At 44.9% G+C, this 20,308-nt stretch overlaps 2 protein-coding genes across 5 annotated transcripts in view; one reads left to right on the top strand and one right to left on the bottom strand.

The window, feature by feature from the left end:
* The window catches only part of CRYBG3 (crystallin beta-gamma domain containing 3), a 59,938-nt gene extending 51,459 nt beyond the window's left edge, over window positions 1-8,479 (top strand). For both annotated transcript variants that reach the window (XM_053934349.1, XM_053934350.1), the window contains exons 17-21: window positions 979-1,118; window positions 4,333-4,456; window positions 5,714-5,872; window positions 6,148-6,307; window positions 6,825-8,479. In XM_053934349.1, the coding sequence (XP_053790324.1) occupies window positions 979-1,118; window positions 4,333-4,456; window positions 5,714-5,872; window positions 6,148-6,307; window positions 6,825-6,913 (672 nt within the window). In that variant the 3' untranslated portion in view covers window positions 6,914-8,479. The remainder of the gene's footprint in view (window positions 1-978; window positions 1,119-4,332; window positions 4,457-5,713; window positions 5,873-6,147; window positions 6,308-6,824) is intronic.
* A 690-nt stretch (window positions 8,480-9,169) lies between these two features.
* RIOX2 (ribosomal oxygenase 2) lies at window positions 9,170-20,231 on the bottom strand. Of its 3 annotated transcripts, none has more exons than XM_053934351.1 (10): window positions 20,144-20,231; window positions 17,387-17,822; window positions 16,163-16,282; window positions 15,448-15,576; window positions 14,633-14,736; window positions 12,771-12,873; window positions 12,298-12,463; window positions 11,816-11,904; window positions 10,434-10,544; window positions 9,170-9,411 (listed from the first exon to the last, which is right to left on the bottom strand). In XM_053934351.1, the coding sequence occupies exons 2-10, from the start codon at window positions 17,816-17,818 to the stop codon at window positions 9,250-9,252; spliced, it is 1,416 nt and encodes a 471-aa protein (XP_053790326.1). In that variant the 5' UTR covers window positions 17,819-17,822; window positions 20,144-20,231; the 3' UTR covers window positions 9,170-9,249. The 3 variants fall into 3 exon arrangements, with proteins under 3 accessions (XP_053790326.1, XP_053790328.1, XP_053790327.1); XM_053934353.1 differs by having other exon boundaries at window positions 9,170-9,408; XM_053934352.1 differs by lacking the exon at window positions 20,144-20,231 and adding an exon at window positions 19,882-19,959.
* Between the last annotated feature and the right edge of the window lie 77 nt (window positions 20,232-20,308).

The raw sequence follows: 20,308 nt of genomic DNA, 5'->3' as shown, positions 1-20,308 counted from the left end.
CCCTTAATTACTCAGTGCCTGTGTCAACTTTAATTCAAGATTTTGTTTCATTTATTTCACCTGAGGCCATGTCTTTGCTGCAGGAGAAATCCCAGATTTTGCCTGAGCCAGCTATCTCAGGGTAACATCTCCTAAAAGAAGGTGCCTTTCCTGGAGAGGCAGCTCATTGAGTTAGGGCTGTTCCCTCTTCCTTTCCAGGTGTAAACTGCAAGTACTTTTGCTTCTGGTTTTAGGTTAAAAATGCTGAAGCATTGTACAAGTGTTCCTTGTACTAGGGCACAGAATTTGTGTATTTAAATCTGCTTCCTCTGTTTTTCTGCTGGCCTTATAGCTGCACCACATTTTCATGCAAACTGATCCTTTTATTTGCTTTCACAGGCAGTCAGCTGTAGAAAAGGAAATTAAGTGAAAAATGTTTCAATTCTACATGAGATTATAGAATTTACTTATTATGCTCTTCCTTCAAGATTGACAGAAAAAAAAATAGGAATGTCTGTTAAAAACATTGAGAACTTTTTAATTGACCTTTCTGACCTTTTACAATTCGTAGCTCCTTAAAATGTTTGCAGTGAACTACAGCTAATTGAAGTCTGTGGACAATAGACTTTGGCTCACTATTTTAGGTGCATGTTCCATCAATAAGTAAGTAAATAAAGTGGATTTTTGAAAAGCAATCAAGGCCCTGATGATACAAATCAGATCAAAGTGAGTTTTTCCAAACAGAGGCCTCTGCATCACTTGGTGACTCTGTGCCTGGCCTGTGTCACTGGGGCACTACACTGATGACAAAGCCACTGATAAATGCACTTGTTTCAGCTCTGTGTGCTTTGGGGTTTTCCCTTGTAGTTACATTTGATGAGGGAGCATAAGTTAACCCAAAAGCTTTGTAGTGGGCCAATGTGTGCATCATATCTAACTGAAGTAGGACTATTCCTACTAAAACTTTGTGCTTTTTTTTCTTCCTTCTTCCTCCCCCAGGTTTTTGCTGAGCCTTCCATCAGTCTGTTCAGCCTGGAATGCTGCAGGGGCAGAGAGCTGCACTTCAGTGAACCAGCCAATTCTGTTTTGAACGAGGACCTTCATTTTTACACCCAGTCTGTGTGGGTGAGAAGTGGATTGTAAGTATGGAAGCAATACCCCTGTCAGTTTTGCACTGCAGGAGCTAACATTGTCTCATGATTATTGCCTTGTTCATGGGATGGTTTACATTCCTCTATTGTGAGGCACAGACTTTACAAGGCAGGTTGTGTAAACTCGGAGTGCCTTTATTAACAGGCTGTAAAATGCCAGCTATAAACTGCAGTGATTTAAACTACTGCAGTGGCTCAGGGAAGCTTGATGTGCTGACTGGCTGCCAGAGAAGCAGCAGCTTCTGAGAGGAGCTCAGGGTGGATCTGTCAGCTGGAACAGTAATTTGCTTCTGTTATTAGTTTAACCCTTCTCCAGGAGTGTGAGTGTACACCCAGGTTCTTCTGTGAAAACCTTTTACATCTGCAGAAGTGACCTAACCTCTTCCACATCTCTCCCTTTCACCTTTTGGAGGAGCTCCCAAGTGTTCTGTTTGCAGCAAGGTTTTCAGCCTCCACACCCACAGCAGCAACAAATAACTTGCAGAGTCTCATCCTGCAACTGAGAGTGGCTGGAAACTGCTGTTCTCCTAATTGGACACACATTTCCTATGTTTATGATTGACCTTTCCCCAAATTTCCACATGGGCAAGCTTTTATTTTTCTTGAGAGAATAGAGAACATAAGCTTCCCCACAGAGCTTTCCCAGTTCACAACAATTCCCAACATTTGTGCCACTTCCATCCTGAACTTTTGCTGAAAATACAGAAGTGTGTGTTGTCTGGAAATTCAATTCCTTTGCCCCAGCAGTTGACTGAAGGAAGGGTGATGGCTTGGGGACCACGTGGCAAGAAAGCACAGGAGAGTGAGTGCAACAGGCCAGCCCCTCCTGCATCTTCCTGCTCCTTTTTGGGTGTCCAAGCCAGGACGGGTGCCTCCCTGTCCCTGGGATGTTCAGGGCAGAAAGGCTGGGTTTCCTCTGAGCTCTTTTCGATGCTTCCTAGGAAAGAGAGTAAAGATTTTGCCAAGGATGGTGTAACACAGCTGTGGAGGCTCCCCCACTTCAGACTCTGCTAAATGCTGCTTGCAAAGCAGCAGCTCAGCAGCAATGGCCACTGCACCATCTCTTGCCAGGGCTGGGTTACACTCAGCCTTTGCTCTGGCCCTTTGCATTCCTCCCTTTGCCTTTCTTAGGCTTTCCCATCAAAGTCTGCAATACCTAAGTTGCCCAAAAAAATAAATATGTCTTGGGATGGGCCCTTTTCAAAAGGGCTTTATTAGGAAAAATTCTCACAACTTTCATAATGAAAAATTATCCATAGCTAAAATTATGCTTTTTGCTCTAAGCATGTGTGCAAATTCACTTGTGCATTTGGCTTTCAGTTCTAGTGCCCTCTGGTCTTCTTTGTGTTTGAGGAAGCCCATCCTTGCACTGATCCTTGTTTCATCTCAAACACTTCATGCTTGCAATTTGGGTTTTTTCCTGAACCAGTGAAGTATAAAAACCTGTTCTGAGTTGTGAAAAATTGTGTTGCACAGCTTCACTAAAAGCAAAGTAAAAATCATTGAGGGAGAAGTCTGAGCTGAGTTGAACTGTGCAAGTGATTTTTAGTGTGTGGATTTTTAGTGTTGATTTTCCATGGTTTACCTGTGTCATTTCATTGCCCCATGTGCTGTGTTAGCCACAGAACACCACACCTGTTAAGTAAAGTTTAGCAGTGTATTTAACAGTTCACAAGAGACTTCCACAGCCTGTCCCCCTCCCACACAGCAACAGGTAGCATAAAGGCTGAGGGTGTCAGGTGATTGTGGGATGTCCTAGAGGGTTTGTTTGCCTTATCTGGGATTCAGAGTTCAGGAAGGCAGATTTAGAGGGTTTTTTGGCTCCTGGTCCCAAAGCCTGCTGTCAGCTTTAGGCAAACAGCAAAGATTTATGTAAAAGGCTACTTCCTGAGCCAACTGGCCAGCTCAGTAAGGCACAAACCTGGAATCTGCCTTGGCAAAGGTTGCTGGGGTTCTCCGAGGTGTGGGAGAGGTGGCACAGCCTGTGTGAGAGCAGAGATGGCTTTTGCCTGTGTCACTGAATGCCAGGAGCCCAACCTGGCTTCAGATGGTGCTCACTGTAAGTCGTTCCCTATAAATGTCTGCTTTGAAACTGCATTACATGTGAGACTTTTCATGCTCCAAGAGCAGTGTTAACAGTGAATTCTCAGCGATTTGACAGGAACCATTGCAAGGGAAAAAAAGGCAGGAATGTGTTCAAAGTATTAGGAAGACACAGGGGCACTCAGGCTGCCCTGAACACCTGTTAGTCAGGAGGTGTGGACTTTGTTTGAAGAAACAGAGACCCAGCCTCATTGCCAGGCAGCTCACAGCTGGCACAGTTGAGCCTCCATGGAGCCCTGAGCAGGGCTGGCTCTCAGTTTCTCTGAGTTGTGGGCACTGGGCAAAAGCAATTCCAGGTGCTGTGAAGCTGTGGGTGTTTCCTCACTGACTCAGAGCACAGCCATCCCTCATGTTCTTGGCAGCTGACCTCTACAACAGGTAACCTGGGAAACCAGCTCTTCCTCTGTGCTCAGAGTTAATGAGTCAGGCATTTAGGAGTCACTGTCCACACAGCAATGTGCTATTGATACAAACAGAAGGGATCTGTGCTCCTGAGGCTGCCTTTGTGAGCAGCATTTACTGAGCAGATGCCCAGATAACAAGGGGTCTGTATGAGCCAGTGCTTTAACTGGGTGTTACAGGACTCAGCCACATCCATGGTGTATTCATGATAGGAAAATCTGCTGCAGCAGGGTGTGGGGTTTGGAGAGAATGCCTGTAGTGTGTTTTCAGATAAGTGGAATTGTATAAAAAGCTTTAACTGTAACAAGAACATCAGAAGAGATCCTCTCATAATTAATGTGCACAACCAGGCAAAGCTGGAAGTGTGGCTCCCTAGTTTCCTAACACAGGCCTGGCTGAAACCAGCATTATTCCCATCTGGGCTCATGCAGAGGTTCTCCTTTTTGTGGGGAAAAAATTGAGGGGGAGAAGGGAGATGGGAAGTGTAGTCTGCAAATTTTAGGCAGACAGACAGAAAACAGGTCTGAATTTCAACAGAAGGCAGTCATCCCACGAAATGGATGGCGTTTTGCAGCACAGAAAGAGAGAAACATCACTGTGGAGAGCTTTGGGGGCTTCCCAGAGCACAGCTCTGACCTGCAGTTCAGTTTTGCTGTGGATAACAAATGCCCTTTCACGTTCTGTTTTGTGTATCCAGGTGGATTGCCTACGAGGGATGCAATTTTTTAGGCAAGCAGATTCTGCTGGAGCCCAGGGAGATTTCAAACTGGAGTGAACACAGTGGCTGGAAAGTGATTGGCTCCCTTCGTCCTGTGAAGCAGGTACTGGAAAACTGAGTGAGGAAAAGGGGTTTTTATGGACAGGGGTTTGTGCACAGGTATCAGTTCTACCACCAAGCACATTGGGGTGTGTTGTACTCCTTAAATCAGGCCTAATGATGACAGCCAGAAGGACCCACTGGAAGATTGCTGAAGCAGAAAATGCCTCTTGTGGCAGTTATTGAGATCTGTGTTATGTTCCTAAAGGGAAATAATTCCCAGTTTCTTGGTGCCAAGTTTTGTTTTTCTGAATTGCTCATTAGCATGTTCTGTGGGTGCTCTATTTTTACATTTTTGCTATATAACAATATAATGAGGAAATCAATTCCACACTGACTTGTTTCGTAATTAACATAAATGGAAGCAAGAGCGAATTTTATTGTGCTGTAGCCTGGATTTCCAAAAGAGGCGAAGCTCATGCAGTTCCCATCAGGTTTTCCCTCTCTGTCTCACCCCAGGTAATTCCAATTTCAGTCTCATTCAAAGGTTCAGGTCTCTAAACCACAAAGAGTAACTAAACACTGTACTGAAACAGGTTTTGTTTATGGATGCTTAGTGGGAGAGAGGCCTTATTGTCTGCAGCTCCGAGTTGGTTTTAATATGGAAAAAAAAGGAGATTTAAAGCTCCCAGAAAAAAAAGCTGTGCTGGTGTTGGGCTTCCAACAGAGCTGCCCTTTATAACTCCTTGCTCTTTATTTGCACTGAAATCAGTGAATAACAGAGCAAAAGCTCAAACCCTGCAGTAGCCCTGCAAAATCCTCTTTATTTTTTGAGTAAACCAATAAACAGGGATACCAGGTCAGTGCCCTGTTTTAACATGTATGTTCAAAAACAGTGGTGCATTTCTCTGCCATATATTCCAGTTAGTGAGGGCTGAAGTTGCTGGATATGTAACTCAGTAAGTTTTATGTCCCAGGAATTAAAAGCTTGTGGAGTACAGCCCCTTTGCTGCCCTTGGAACGAGCGAAATGTGCTGAACTAGGCATATTTGCAGATCACAGGAATTAGTTCTATAGCCATAATTACATTCTTTGAAAAAAGACCTATCTACCATTGCTGTTTATAGCTGCCCACCTGCATGTGAAAAACCACTCACTGCGCTTCACATGCACGTTGGTTTCCAGCCAAAAAATTACTGCACATCCTCAACTGAGAACAAAAATTGAGCATAGATGGAGGGGAGGATGGTGGAGGGAAGGCCCTCTCACATCGATTGGCTTGATCTCTGTGTTGTAAATCTCTCCTCTCACCCCTTTGCAGCCAGCAGTGTACCTGAGGGTGAGGAACAGGGCCCAGGGCAAGTACCTGACCGTGGCTGGGAGCCTGGCAGACATCCGGGCGACCTCGGTGTGCGCGGCCCCGCGCAGCCGCAGCGACTCCCAGCTCTGGCACTACTGCCGGGGGCTCCTCAAGTCCAAGGTGAGTTTCAGAGTGGTTCTCTATTAATGCTGCCCTTGATGCTCTGTTATTAATATTTTTAAAAAAGCTCATGGTTTCACATTAAAAAAAGGAAGTAGCATAGACCAGCACATTTGATCAAGCAGCTAGTTGGCTGTTGAAGTCTGTTCCTCGCTTGCTTCCCAGGGTTTTACCAACTACAGCAGGATTTACTGCCATATGCTCAGTGCTTGAGACAAGTCAGGCACAAAACTGAGCTCTGTGGCCTGGATCTCACTGCTCTCCCTGTTTCTTAGGCCAACAATACCTGTCTGGATGTCATTGGGGGCAGAGACGTGCCTGGCGCCAAAGTCGCCCTCTGGACAGAACATGGGAGGGACAGGCAAAAGTGGAGACTTGACGAGGATGGAACCATCAGTTCATACCTCAGTGAGCAACTGGTGCTTGATATTAAAGGTATTTAAAAACAAAAACTCTCAAGCTCACAGGTTTTAAGTGTGTTTTTTGATTAAGGTTAACTTCCATAGTGCAGCTTTTTTTTTTTTTTTTTTGCCTTTGTACTTAAGGTCAGAAACTGAATCCTGCCTTTCCTGTCCAGTTGCTTGACAGTGGGACAAGAAACAGCAGGGCAGGGAGGAAGCTTTCCCTTTTGATTCCAGAGGTTTATTTTGATCAGATGAACTGTTGTGCTTTGGGGAGTTAAATAGTGCAGATGGCAAGGAGTGCAAGTTACAGAAGACAAAGTGGTGAAGGAAAATCAACCACAGATTAGCTCAAAAAAAGAAAAGGAGTTTAAAAAAGAAGGCTGGTTAAAATTGTCACTGCTCAGTTGCAGACACCAGCCCCTTACCTCATGGAATTCCTCTTTTTCAGCTGATTTTCCTACTTAGTCACGCTTCTCAAAGACTGTGTATAATTTTTATGAGTATTTCTTTCAAAAGCTTTTCCTTCATTACTTCCTTTTGTTTTTAAGGAGGAAATTACTATGACAAGAATCACATCATTATGAATCAGCCAATAGAAAACAAACCTTCACAGAAATGGGATATTGAAATATTGTGAGTAAAATCCATCCCACTGATGGACTTCTTGTGGGCTACCAACATGTAGAGGGGAAAAAAGAACCCAACTACTGAAGTCACACACCACTGGAACCATAAGCAGCAACTCCTCTCTATTTTCCTTCATGCCAAGCACCAGCTCCTGAAAGAACTGAGTTTTGCACAAATCTGGGAGGTGGGAGGTTGATCCAATGTCTCTCTGTAGGGAAGCAGATTCTGCAGAGGCTGCTCCTGTGAAAGTCACCATTACTCTTCTTATGAAGTATGAAAGGTAACTGCAAAAGAGCAGGCAGAGGTTCTGCAGCACGGGAAATGCAAGAGTTAAGAGTGGAAAGGCTCTTCAGAAAGCTGTCTTTACCTTCCTCTAACACTGCTGGAAGCTCATTGAGGAGTGAATGCACAGATGAGCTTCAAGGAACTTGAGCTGGGCTTTTACGTCCCAAGTGAAACTGTTTAGGTTCCAAGCGATCCTGAATCATGTCTCTCATTAAAATGAAATTTGTTTTGTTCATAAAGATACCTTTGAACTGAACCAAGGAACAGCTTGGAATTCCAGCTCAGTGTGTGAAAAGAGGCAATACAGGGGCCTTTCACCCCCTAAATGATACTGGTAAGCCTTTGTCTTCTTTGCTTTTAACAGCACCAAAACCAACTGACCTTGGCATGTATTTCCAAAGGTGCCAGCAGCCTGCATTCCAGGGCTGGCTTCATGTTCCCAGAGCAGCGTGGCTGCACAGCAGGGTCACCGTGGCACCAAGGACAACTGATGGTCCAGAGCTTGGAGCGCCAGGGCTCTCCTCAATTCCCACACGATGCAACCACAGCTATTGCTCCAACAGAGCCAAAGCTTTTTCCTGGCTCAGCCACAGCCCCTTGGAAGACTGTGAACACCTGATGTGGAAGAGAAGGCCCTCAGCTCCCCGGCTTCAGCAGCACTAAATTAATCTTCATTGAAAATATTTTTTTCCAGCATTTGTACAGTCAGGGTATGTATTTCTAGGACTATTTAAAGAGTTCAGGTTAGCTGAAGACAGATATTTGCAATTGCAAAAGCTATGCCAGCTGTGCACTCAAACAGGATCATCCCCAAACAAAGACATAACTCTAAGTTTGCCATAGAAATAAAATATATGGATGTCTATTTTTGTATGAAATGGAGTTCTATCTAGTACTATTTTAAAAAAATCTACTTGCACTTACTATTTTGCATTCTAAAATTATCATAAATCTGCTGATTGAGTAAGATCCTCAAAGGTATGTATATATTTTTTCAACTAAGGCACTTGTTAAGCTTTTTTCCATATAAGTCAGTACATCAAGTGTTCTGCATGTGACTTTCCATATGAAATTTTAAAAGTCTGTGTAAAAAATTGTAGTTTTTTAAATGAAGAATGACTAGATCATACTTGGTGTCTCAGTGTTACATAACAAAATAAAGCAGGCTTTTGTACTTAAGAGACCTTGAATGTAAAATGCTAAAGCATGTATATTTTAACTGTATAAAACTTTTTAGGAGAAATATTTTGCTGGTTGGTTTCTTTTTAAATAAACTAAATAATAGTTTTCAGCCCATGTTGAACACATTCCTATAAAATATTTATTTTCCAATGGCTAAAAAAGGGGGGATAAGTATATTGAATGTGTTGTTACATGAGATTGCACATTAAAAATCAATGAAGTATAAAAGCAACTGCACCAGACTCATCAAAACCCACTCAAGTGAATATTGAAGATATAGATTCCAGCTACAGGCTTTTGGCTTTACTTTCACTTGAAATTGGTGCTAGGAGAGGTAGAGGATAAATATTATTGTTTGTTTATTCCAAGGATGGCAGCATCTGAGGGAAAAGGGGTTTTCTTGGGCAAAGTCTTCCCTGTGGGAACAGCACACACAGCTTTTACCAGGAAGCTTTTGTTCTGTCAGGGCAATCAAACAGCTTTTCCTGCTGATGAACTTCACAAATGAAAAAAAAAAAACAAGTTAATTTTATGCCCAAGGTTTTGGAGCCTGTTCCATGTATAACTTTAGATGTCCTCCACAGCCCAGCAGCTCTCCAGAGGGAAGGGGACACCACAGCACTGGGGGCACTTAGGAGTGACTTCATCCAGCCACAAACCTGGAGCTGTGGCTCACTTACATGTTTTTCCCCATGCCCAGTTTCCCAGAAGTGTGGAAGGACAGTTAACACTTGGCACCAGAAAGCAGCAAAGTACAGATACTGCAATGCTTTGTTAGCACTACAAACCAGAGGCTGGATGGATTTTAAAAAACCTAATTTAATAAACCTTGGTCTCAAGAGATGCTTAGTAGCCAGGAGCAGCTCATTCACAAAAGCATCAAAGAACTTCAATCAGACATTCAGTCCAGAGTGACAAGGCAAGGTTTTCTTTCTCTGCATCTGAGGTAAGGTTAAGCTCTTTAACATTAACAGTGCTGCTACTCCAGATCTGCTTCAGTGCATCCAAGTATGACAAAGGGAAGCGCAGCCCGTGAGTCTGCTGGGAAAGAAGAGACAGAAAAAGCCCCTCAGCAAAGTGCAGTGACTTTATCACACACCAGTGTGTGAGGCTGTGGGGAGGGAGCAGCAGGAATGTGCTCCATTCCCACAGCACACTCCTGTTGGTGAGAGCATGCCTCAAAAGATAAAACTGTATCTGGATCTGTTTTACTTAGAAGTAACTCTTCCATGCTATAGCACACTTCACAAGGTAGGGATGTTATGGCACATGTGACATCTTCCTGTGGTTTCCAAACAGAAGAAAAAAATAATTTTAAATTTACCCTCTTGTTAAACCTTGCCATTATTTTAGCAAGGTCACAGAGCTTTATTTCTAGCTGACACATGCAGTCTTTGGGCACAGAAGCACAGAGGTCCTTCATTCCCAAACTCTTTTTTCAGGGCAGGAAGGAAGATCCTGGGGATATGTGTGTGCAGTTCAGGTACCAGTGTCCAGCCTCAGCTCTAGAGGAGCAGTGGGATTTACCTCAAAAGGAAAATAACAGCCTTGCAGCAATGGCCAAGCCATGTTCTGTTCTGCCACCGTGGTGGAGTTGTGCAGACCTGAATTACATTTTAGAAGAGTGAGGGCTTTAGTGCCAGTGCTGACCTGCCCCAGGCTGAAGTGAGCAGCCCTACACAGGCTGCTGCAGTGCATACAGGAGCTAACACAGGTTTAACATGACAGAAATGAGGCACAGTGATCCCCATGGAATGAATGTGTGCTACATCTCCAGCAGCCTCAGACAGGACCTGCTGAAGGATACACAAGTAAGAGAAGCTTTTAGTTGCTCCAGCAGCTTTGCTAACTGGGCCACGGGGCATGCACAGGACATCCCATTAGCATCTCAAATGGTTAATTAAGCATGAGATCACATTACTTAGTTCTACTGTTCACTGCCTGTGTTGCAGCTTCAGCTCATCCTGGTACTCTGGGAATGGGCTGAAAAACGCTGGGTGCTGAAGAACACAGCCAAACCCACAGTGGTAAGATAAATTTTAGGTGTGTTTGCAGGAACAAACCTGTGCCAGGCCATCCTCACTGGCAGTGTCATCCTCTGTCCCCATCATGTGAGTTTCTCTCCTGTTCTTTAAGGAATGATACACATAAACCATCTCCCTCCGAATTTCATCCTAAAAGACGGCAGGAAGAAAATGGTCACAGGTGATCCACACCCTCACACTCCCCTCACTCCAGTGCCAGCTCCTTAATTCCACAGGCCACTGTTACAGCAAGGAAAGCAAGTCACCTCAATGGACTGACCCAAGAGCCACCTTCCACAGCAAGAAAGGACTCCCCAAAACACCTCTGAAAATCTATTTGCAACTTTCTGCCTTAAAACTGACCCTGCTGGAGTCACAGGACTGATGCTGTGTAGAAAACAGGCCATTTAAGGCACCTCTCCTGAAGAGTCTTAATGAACAGGTGTGCATCAATAAATCTCAGAGACTGATCTGTCTCTTAAAAATCACATGCCCATTATCAATCCTTGGTCAAGGCTGTGCAATAAAACTGGGAAAAAGTTTCCAAACCCTACACAGTCTCACATTAATATGGACACAAGTAAAATGGAGGAGAAAAATCAGAAAGTTCTGGTATGTTTTTCTTAAGAGGTACACATTCCACTCATAAAGAAGAGGAAAAAAAAAAAACCACAAAAAAAACCAAAAAAACTTTTACACAATAATCCATCCTGTTTATGTGTTTCCCCTTGATTGCTTAAAAAGCAATCAAGCTTGCTGCATGAAAACCTGGCAAAGAGGCTGCTTCAAACAACAAAGGTCTCCCTCCCCTCCTTCCCCCAAACCCCAAACCTTCAATTACTGCTACCTCAACACTTAGATTCTGTCCCTAACAGCATTTTTTTTAAACTAAGATAACAAAAAAGTACTTCTATAATTTCATACTAATAAACCCTCACAGCTAAGCAGCAGAGTAAACACAGAATGATGCAAGGTGCCAGTATCTATGTTGTGGAACCATTAGTAAGTTCCACTGTCACCCACTAGGTATAGAGATAACTGAGTAGTGAAGACTAAATGCAACCAAGAGAATTCCCTCTCTTCAGGAACCCTAATTTTATCATTTCTTCATGTTCTTAAATACAAAGAATTTAAAGAAAAATCTATTATCAAGAGCTAGAGAGGCCATTTTAGCTGCAGTAATGACTTACCCCATGTGACTCAGATAAAAGCCATGCAGAATCACAGACAATATAATTCTGTACCTCCCTCCAGAAGGCTGGAATGTGCTCAGCAAACAGCCCCAGGATCTCTTAACAGCAATAATGGGATGCAGGACCCAACCAAGCAGAACTGCACGACCCTTTTAGCACAACAGAGCAACAATTCACATGCCTCCCACTCCCCACCCCAGGCATACAAGGGGGGCTTCTTATACTTACAGCATTCTCTTGATCTGGTTCCACAGTGATGATAGCATGGTCTCTAAACTGCAGTCTGATTTTGCTATCTATTTTTGGCAATTTCCCACCTAGGAAGAATAAATTCTCCCTTAGGAAAGGAAGAAAACCAGACATGATACAAGTTGAGCCCCCTGTGCACTGCCCATTCTCTCGTAGCCTGATTTTTTGTTAACCTGTGTTTCCACAGCCACAAGTTCTCAAACTTTGGGTGGAAGGAGCAATGAGAAAGACTTTTTAATTCTAGGATAACCTTTATTTTAGTCTAAGGGAAACGGGTCATCTCTCCTACCAGACACAGGGAATTGACCAAGAGAGGTGTGCAAACACACACACACAGTCAGGCACCACACACAGCTGGGCCTAGACTGTGATCTTGGCCTGCCATGAAATGCTACAAGGTTTAAGAGGCAGACTTGGCCATTACCATCACATCAGCCATATTTGGGAAGTTCAAACTCTACCTGGAGTCAAAGGATCAGAGTCACATCCCAAGCACGGCGGCAACCGGTGCATGATGAAATCCTTCTTCATGTCGGATGATCTCAGCTCCCTGGAGTTCTCCAGACTGTCTGCAAGCCTTCTCAGAAGGCTGCTCAGCTTTTTGGAGCAGTCAGCTGTGTTCACCTGCTAAACATCCACAGAGAATTCAAGCTGAACAGACCAGGCCTAAAGCAGTGCAGCAAAGCAGTGAAAAATCTGGACACTCCTCTTTTATCTCTGCTAAGTCCCAAACCAAGCTTTGTTTCCTTCACACGTTCCCCACGAGCTGTTCACATATCAAAGCTAAAGCAGCAGGACAGGACCACCATAAGGAGGTCCCACAACAATTCACAGCTTCACTGACTTAAAGATTCAGAAGCTTGGCCTGACAGAACTTTTTCTGTCTGACAGATCACCTGGATGCACCATTATTCCCTGAGTCCCACCTACTAACCATGAGCAGTTGCCTGGGAATGCTTGTCCTCAGTGCCACGTCCTCTTTTGCTGTATCAAACACCAGGCCAGGAATTGCATCCAGTAAAAAATCTCCCCAGGAGCTGAAGGACAGGAAGAAGAAAAAATATTACTGAAATAGTTGCACTGAAATAAAATACACATCCTACTTTTTTTTTTTTTTCTCCTAACTAGTGTTAAGATATAAAACAATTATTATAGTCCCTTTTTTTTCTTTCCATGTCTACTCAAATGTTTCACTGTCTGCTACCCAGTGGGAAGAAAGAACTCTGGCCAGTAAAAGGAATTGGACATTTACTTCTTAGTGCTCCTCTTGCCCCCAGTTTCCATCTGCCAGCAAATGCCTTCAGCTACTCACTGCTTTTCCAAACTGTCCTGCTTATCCCACACGTGCACACCTCTCTGCCTGCTGTGATCTGGTCCAGACAAACTCTGCTTCAACAGAGATGTCCCTTTTGTCTTGGTGCCTAAAAATACCTGCAAGTGCCACCTCCACAGCTATTTTCAAATTCTCTTCAATTTTCCAGGGAAATGTTTCCACATCATACTTCCATCTACAAGCCCAATCAAAACACCAGGACTGCTGCTTACTTTACCTACACTTGCTGACAGCAGGGGCAGGGGAAGGTTCTTACACTTCATTGCCAATAACCTTAATGGATGATGATTCCACTTTTTCACCTTGGAAGAAGAGCAGTCTTGAAGATTTTCCTGCTCCTCTGCTCAGCCATCCCCGAGGAATGTGCTCCTGACAAGTCACGCACTGGACTGGCCCTGGGCTGGTGCAGCCATGGAGAAACTGCACTGACTCCCCACAAGGCTGCAAATCTCCAGCAATCCCATTAGAAGGAGCTGAACCCTTGGCTTCCCAGCACTGCTTGGCCAATAAATCCATACAGATCCAGCTGGACAAACCCTGCTGTGCACACTGGCCACAGGAAGAGCGACCAGCAGCACTGCCTGGGCTTCCACAGTGGCACAGCTGGTGGTTAGAGATTTATCTCAGTTATCTAAAATATGCCCAGACTTGTTCTGCCCTGTTTTGCAGCTAACAGAAATCCTTCCCAATTCCTAAGTCAGGCCAATAACTCCAAGCCCAGCACCTGAGAGCTGGGTGGCAGCAGCAGCATTTTTCCCTGTGTGACAACAACGGACAAGGACCCGACTTGTGTCAAAAGAAATCTGACTCTCGTGCATAGGGTAGAAAATGAAGAACACAGATTAGCAGAGAATATTTTGCATGGAAGAATTTGTCTGAAGAGGTGTGGGTGACCATCAAATACAGGAGGAAATCTGATGAAAGGAATAACCCATGGCTCTTTATCTGGATTATGAAATGAACAGCAACTCCAGCCAGTGGTGAGGGTTTTTTTTTTTAAAGACAGCAATGAGTTTGCAGTAGTAACATTATCTTCCACATTGAGGTCTCCAGCTGGTAAATAATATATAAAGCAATTAAAAAGCAATCAAGCTTGCTGCATGAAAACCTGGCAAAGAGGCTGCTTCAAACAACAAAGGTCTCCCTCCCCTCCTTCCCCCAAACCCCAAACCTTCAATTACTGCTACCTCAACACTTAGATTCTGTCCCTAACAGCAGGGCACCTATGTAATAGGGGGGTATCTACCTATATTCCATGTCACCACATCTCTGCCCTATCCCTGTGATACCCACAGGAAAACAAACCACACAAGGGCTGAATAGGATGAACACAGGAAAAACCCAAGCAGAGCTCATTACAAGGTTACATCACTTCTTTAAAGCACCAGTTTCAGGTCTGTACAACTCACGAACATCATCTGGCAAAGGAAAGCCATACAAAACAAGAAATAAAGAGGAATTACTTGTTTTGGTAGGTGCTGATGGTCACGTGTGTTGAATAGGAGGTCCCATGAGGAGTGTCAGCCTGGTGAATAGTCCCTCTTGGGAAGTACAATAAGTCACCTGGCTGCAGGAAAATGAAAGAGAATTGATACATTTAGGCCTCTTGGTCAAACCTCACTGTAGTCCAGAGAAAATAACTCTGAGCAGACAGACTGACAATAAATATTCTTTAAAAATCACAAAACTGAGCAATTCTCCAGTGTACACTTTAATAACATAAAGCAACCTACTGTCAATATTTGCTCTGCACCTGTCTGCAAACACGAGCTTTTAACATGCTAGAACATGCACAGTCCTGCTGAGCTGCAGGAAGGGGACAAAGCAGCTGAGATGAATCTGCTGGTAATTCAATGCCCTGGGAATTTCCTCAGATCATATCGAAAGAAAAGGCCAGTGTTTCACAAGAAAAGTCAAATAGTCTGAAAATTTTAGTTAAAACACTTAAAAAAACAATTAAAACCTTCCTCCTCCCCTATCTTCTCACCTATGTAAATTAAGTATCTCCACAGAAAATAATATAGATCTGGGAAGTTGAAACAAGAAAGAAATGCAAATCACATGAAACTACCTCCACAAAGGAAAAAAAAAATCAGTTTACTCATGCCTTTTCCTATAAACACCAGCACAAAGAGAAAGTTCATAGAGCAATACTGATCTAATTCCATTTTAACCTTATGGTCCTTAAACTTGGTCACATCAGCTACTTTTAAGAGCCTACCAAGCATGATTCTTGCTACCACAGCCCAGAACACCCAAAGCAATTAAATTACAATACCTTTAATATGAATTCATGTGTGGGACTCCCAATCCTATCCTCTGGCTCAACGTTGTACTCCCGAGCCAAAGGCACCGTTGGTTTGTAGAGCCGCCAGTGCTTCTCTCCTTCCAGCTGGAGGATGAACACCTGCAAAAGAACATGAGTCCTGATTTTCTGGGGGGCCTAAGGAAGCCCTGCTGCCCCTCACACATCCAGCTCATCAGGTATTTTAATTTATCTTCTGACTCACCAAGTCTGTGGAACCAAGCCAGAACCAGGGACAGAAATACTGGCAGAGGTTGCTTTTCTGACAAATACAGGTTTTCCCCTTCTCTGCTCCCAGCTACTCCCCAGCACAGCAAATACAATTCCTTTCACATTACCTTTTAGATATCTAAATGCAGAAATTAACATTCTAAATTCTTGTACTTGAACTAAAGTCTTGTACTCTATTTAGAGACAACAGAGAGAAGAGTTGTGAAGTATGATCTGTTTTATCCTGAATTTGGAAATCCCTGTTCCTCTCCAGTCACTTAAACTTAGCCATTACTATTAGTACAATTTCAGCAAAAATACATAAGGAAACACTTGCAAATAATTACCCTAAGTTTTCAGTGGAAAAACAGAACTCTTTCTAGAATGTTTATTGTGGGGAAGAGGTGGAAGCACACACAGAGGCATCCACTGCCAGGAGCCCACAAAGGGTCCCACAGCCAAGGTGGTGTTGTCCTACCTCGACATCATCGTAGTGAGGGGGAAGGCCCTGAGACCCCTGGGGAGTGATGTAAACATTGGAGCCCACCAGAGACCCAAAGTAACACTCCAGCTTCTCCTGAATCTTCCACAGCTCCTCCTATTAAAAAAAAAAAAAGAAAAAAAAAGAAAAAAGAGATGCCTTTACTACTGAAGAGCTCAGCCAAGCCTGGCTGCCACCAGCCCATCACTGAGGAAGAATGGTGACATCCCCACAGGAATACACAACCTGGGAAGCAGCTTCTCCTCAAGGCAAGCATTGCTCTAGCAAAGAAGATCTGCCATGAAAGTAATGGGTAAGCCAAAAACTCTGGTGCCCCAAGACAACACTGATGTTTGCTCTCTACCCTGTACTTCAGTATACAAAACCAGGCAAAAATGAGGCTAAACAGAGCAGAACAAACCACCCATCATCCCATCTGCATCAAAGAGAGAATAACACAAAGGTTAGACACCTTTTATAAGTGACTCAAATTGCTTGGGAATATTCGAGGACAAACTTTACTCGTTCATACCCGACACGTGACAGGGAAACATCAGGAGATGCCAACAACTGAGATCAGTCAGTGACATTACATGTGGGACTCAGCTGTGTATTTGAGTCCTTATTTGGGCCCCCCTGACAATTAGACTGCCTAAAAAGGGACAAAAAAGGACTGCTTAAATCAAAGTACCTACAAGTATCCAAGTCCTTTACAGCAGTGCAGCACCACTGTCTCCTTCCCATACACAAAGACTGAGGACACTCAGCTAAAATGGGGTGGTCACTTCCATGGTGCAGTTCAGTGTTAATCCATTGGCAAGAATGGTGGAGTGTTCTAGAAGTACTTGACATGTAGTCAAGTACTACTTGATTAAAGGGAAGTGGTACAAAATGCCCTGTTTGCACAAGGAAAAAGTGGGGCAGAAAAGATAATTTAAGCACAGATGTCTAATCATCAATCACATGCATTTAAAAAGCATACTTAATATTACAGAAAAGCATTATAGCATGAATCACACTTTGTTCTTACTGCAGAGCACTGAAACATGATGGGCAGTGCAGAAGTATAAACTGTGTTTTAATACAGTTCATGTAAAGATTCCATCAGGTCAGCAATGCCAACCTCCCCTGGGGGGCAGATATAAAGCCATGTCTAGTGCCACTCAGCAAAAGCCACACCACATTACAAAGCAGGCATTAATTACAATGAAACAATCCCACCTTAAATCTCTGAGGTTGATGAAACTGTATTGTTGCCTTTTTCTGGTCAAAATCCTTCTTCAGCTGCATGTAATTCACTCTACCTTCTTTATTTAAAACCTTCTTTTTCCCATTGACACACCTGCAGACATTCACATCTCGCCTGTAGGACAGGCCCTGGCTGCACAGCTCCTTCAAGTGTGACAGCTGGAACAGGGACTGGTAGTAAGCAGCCACCAGGACATCATTCCTCTGAACAAGCAGTGGCTTCTGCTCCCAGTAGTCCCTGAAAAATTCCTCTTCTTCAATGGGAGAGATCAGGCTCCTGAAGAGGCTGTCTGGGCTCTCAAAACTCAGGACTGATGGAGAACCAGCTGTGTCCAACCTGGGCCGTTTGCACTGAGCCTGTGTTTCCTTTCCCAGGTCTGCAATCTTCCCTCCCTTCTTGGGCATCTTCCTGTCCAAGGGGAGAGAAACCCAGAACAATCAGTAAAACACAACCTGAAGAGGTCACAGGCCCAGGGCAGCAGCTCTTGCCTTATCCTGGGGGATATCACAGTACATTGGGAACAGCTGTGGCTGCAGGGGCTCACTAATTGCTCCCAGCTTCGATGGAACCCAATGGATCATTACCAATGCAGGAACCCACCCACACAAGGAACCTGTGGAAAAGTGGACACGTAGCAAGAGCTTCCAAATTATTAAAAAAAAAAAGAAAAATTAACTCAGCTTTAAGAGATTGAGTGGCAACATGCAGAGGGAGGTGGAGAGAGGGAGCAGGATCAGAAACTTGTAATCTTATTACATTTCCTTCAACAGAAACAGTTTACAAAAGAGGGAACATTGTTAGGCCTTTCTGTTGATGCTATATAATTACTAAATCTACAAGCTTAAAACTTGTAAAATGTACCGGTTTAAAAACCAAAATGTCAAGATTCTGCTTTGATTTCTGCCAAGCTGTCAAACTTTGGTTTATGTAGAATAAAAATAATTCTTTCATAGAGACATTTAATTTTAAAGCTGAAAGTCATTTACTTTGTTTTTCCACAGTATGTCGTGTAGAATTATGCAAGAATAAAAAAGTCAATTCACAAATGGTTTAGCTGCCAAGTTCTCAGGAATGTTAAGGCATAAATTGAGTTACCAGTAGGTCTAAGCCATGTGCAGACAGACTTGCCTTGAGTCTGCTCCAGCATTTCCTCCCCCAGAGCAGCAGTAGAAGCCTGCCTGGGGAGCTGAGCTAAGCATCCTGAGGATGAGCCAGCCCCAACCCTGGAGCAGCACAGCCTGGCAGCCAGCTCTGGGCTGGCCAACCCAAACTGACTCTGGGCACGTCTGAGCCAGTCTGAGAAGCCAACCCATGAGGAGTCAGAACATGCTGATGCTTTCACTTCCGAGTAAAAATGGCACTTTTACTTCCAAAAGCAAATGCTATCAATGTATTGAGTTGCTTTTACTTGCAGTTCCTGGAGCAGCCTGTCCCTCAATAGTAACCTGTGGTCACCCCAGTCCTGCAGCAGGGAACTCACATCACCACCTTCCCAGCAGGATGGACATTCCCAGCAGCAGGAAGCCACTGTTCTACACGAGGCAAGGGAATGCTTAAAAAAATTAAAGACCAAAAATTAGTCCCTGGTTGACAGTAAGATCTGAAGATGCTGCTGGCACTAGGATCTAAAACTGGAGTTCCCCAAATGTCGGGAACACAAATGCACCAACCCTGAACTGATGGTTTTGAATTCCAGGCCTAAAGCCACCATTTCATCCTCTCAGCTCACTCAGATTCATCTAATGAAGTTAAATTCACACAGGTACTGTTCACAGAACTCTGCTTCATTTATACCACGTGCTTCTCTGTAGTGTTTTTGTTATTTATCACAACTGCAAACCAACGACTGGTTTGGGCTGGAAGAGATCACCTGGCACAAACCCTCTGCCATGGGCAGGGACATCTCCCACTCCATCTATTTAGTCAAAGCCTTATTCAACCTGGCCTTGAACACCTCCAGAAGACGGAGCAGCCACAACTTCTCTGGGCAAGCTGTCAGGGCCTCACTACCCTCACTGGAAAAAAATCCTCCCTTATATCTAATCTAAACCTACCCCCTTACAATGCAAAACCATTCATCCTTGTCCCGTTGCTACAGGCCCTGGTAAAAAGTCTTTGTCTCTCTTACAGCAGTCAAGTACTGAAAGGCTGAAAAAATATCCCTGGAGAGCCTTCTCCGTGCTGAAGCAGCCCAGCCCTCTCAGCCTGTGCTCACAGCAGAGGTGCTGCAGCTCTCTGATCATTTTGGTGGCATCCTCTGGATTCTCTCCAACAGCTCCCGGTCCTTCCCGTGCTGGGGACCCCAGAGCTGGGTGCAGCTCTCCAGGCGGGGTCTCACGGGGCAGGATCCCCTCCCTGCCTCCCTCCCTCAGGCCCCGCTGCTTTGGGTGCAGCCCAGGGCGCCCCCGGCTCCCTGCGCTGCGAGCGAGCTCGGCCGGCTCCGGTCCCATTTTTCCCCTCCCCATACCCGCAGCTCCTTCTCGGCAGGGCTGGAGCAAGAGCCGAGCAGCAGAAGGGGCCCGCTCCCGCCTCGCCCGGGGGCAGCTGCTGCCGCCAGTGTCACTCGCACAGGGACACAGCGCGCGTCCCCGCACGGCCCGGCGGCCGCCGGGACTCGCTCCGCGGGAAGCCGCGGGAATACAGGCGGGCACACGGCGGCTCCGGGGACACGCAGCCCCGCCGCCACCCCTCCCGTTCCTTCCCCTCCCCTTCCCGCAGCCCGCACTCACCCCTGCGGGAGGCAGGGAGGAGGGGATGGATCGGATCGGGCCGGGATGGGGCCGGACCGGCCCCCCCGCCGCAGGATGTGCCCGGTGGAAGCGGGGGGCGGTCGCTGCCGCGCTGGGTGTCACGGGAGGAGACGCTTCCGGGCGGCCAGTAGGAAATACGGCGCT

The sequence above is a fragment of the Vidua chalybeata genome, chromosome 2 (genome assembly GCF_026979565.1).
Source record: "Vidua chalybeata isolate OUT-0048 chromosome 2, bVidCha1 merged haplotype, whole genome shotgun sequence".
NCBI lineage: Eukaryota > Metazoa > Chordata > Aves > Passeriformes > Viduidae > Vidua > Vidua chalybeata.
This window is presented reverse-complemented; position numbering and strand designations above follow the sequence as displayed.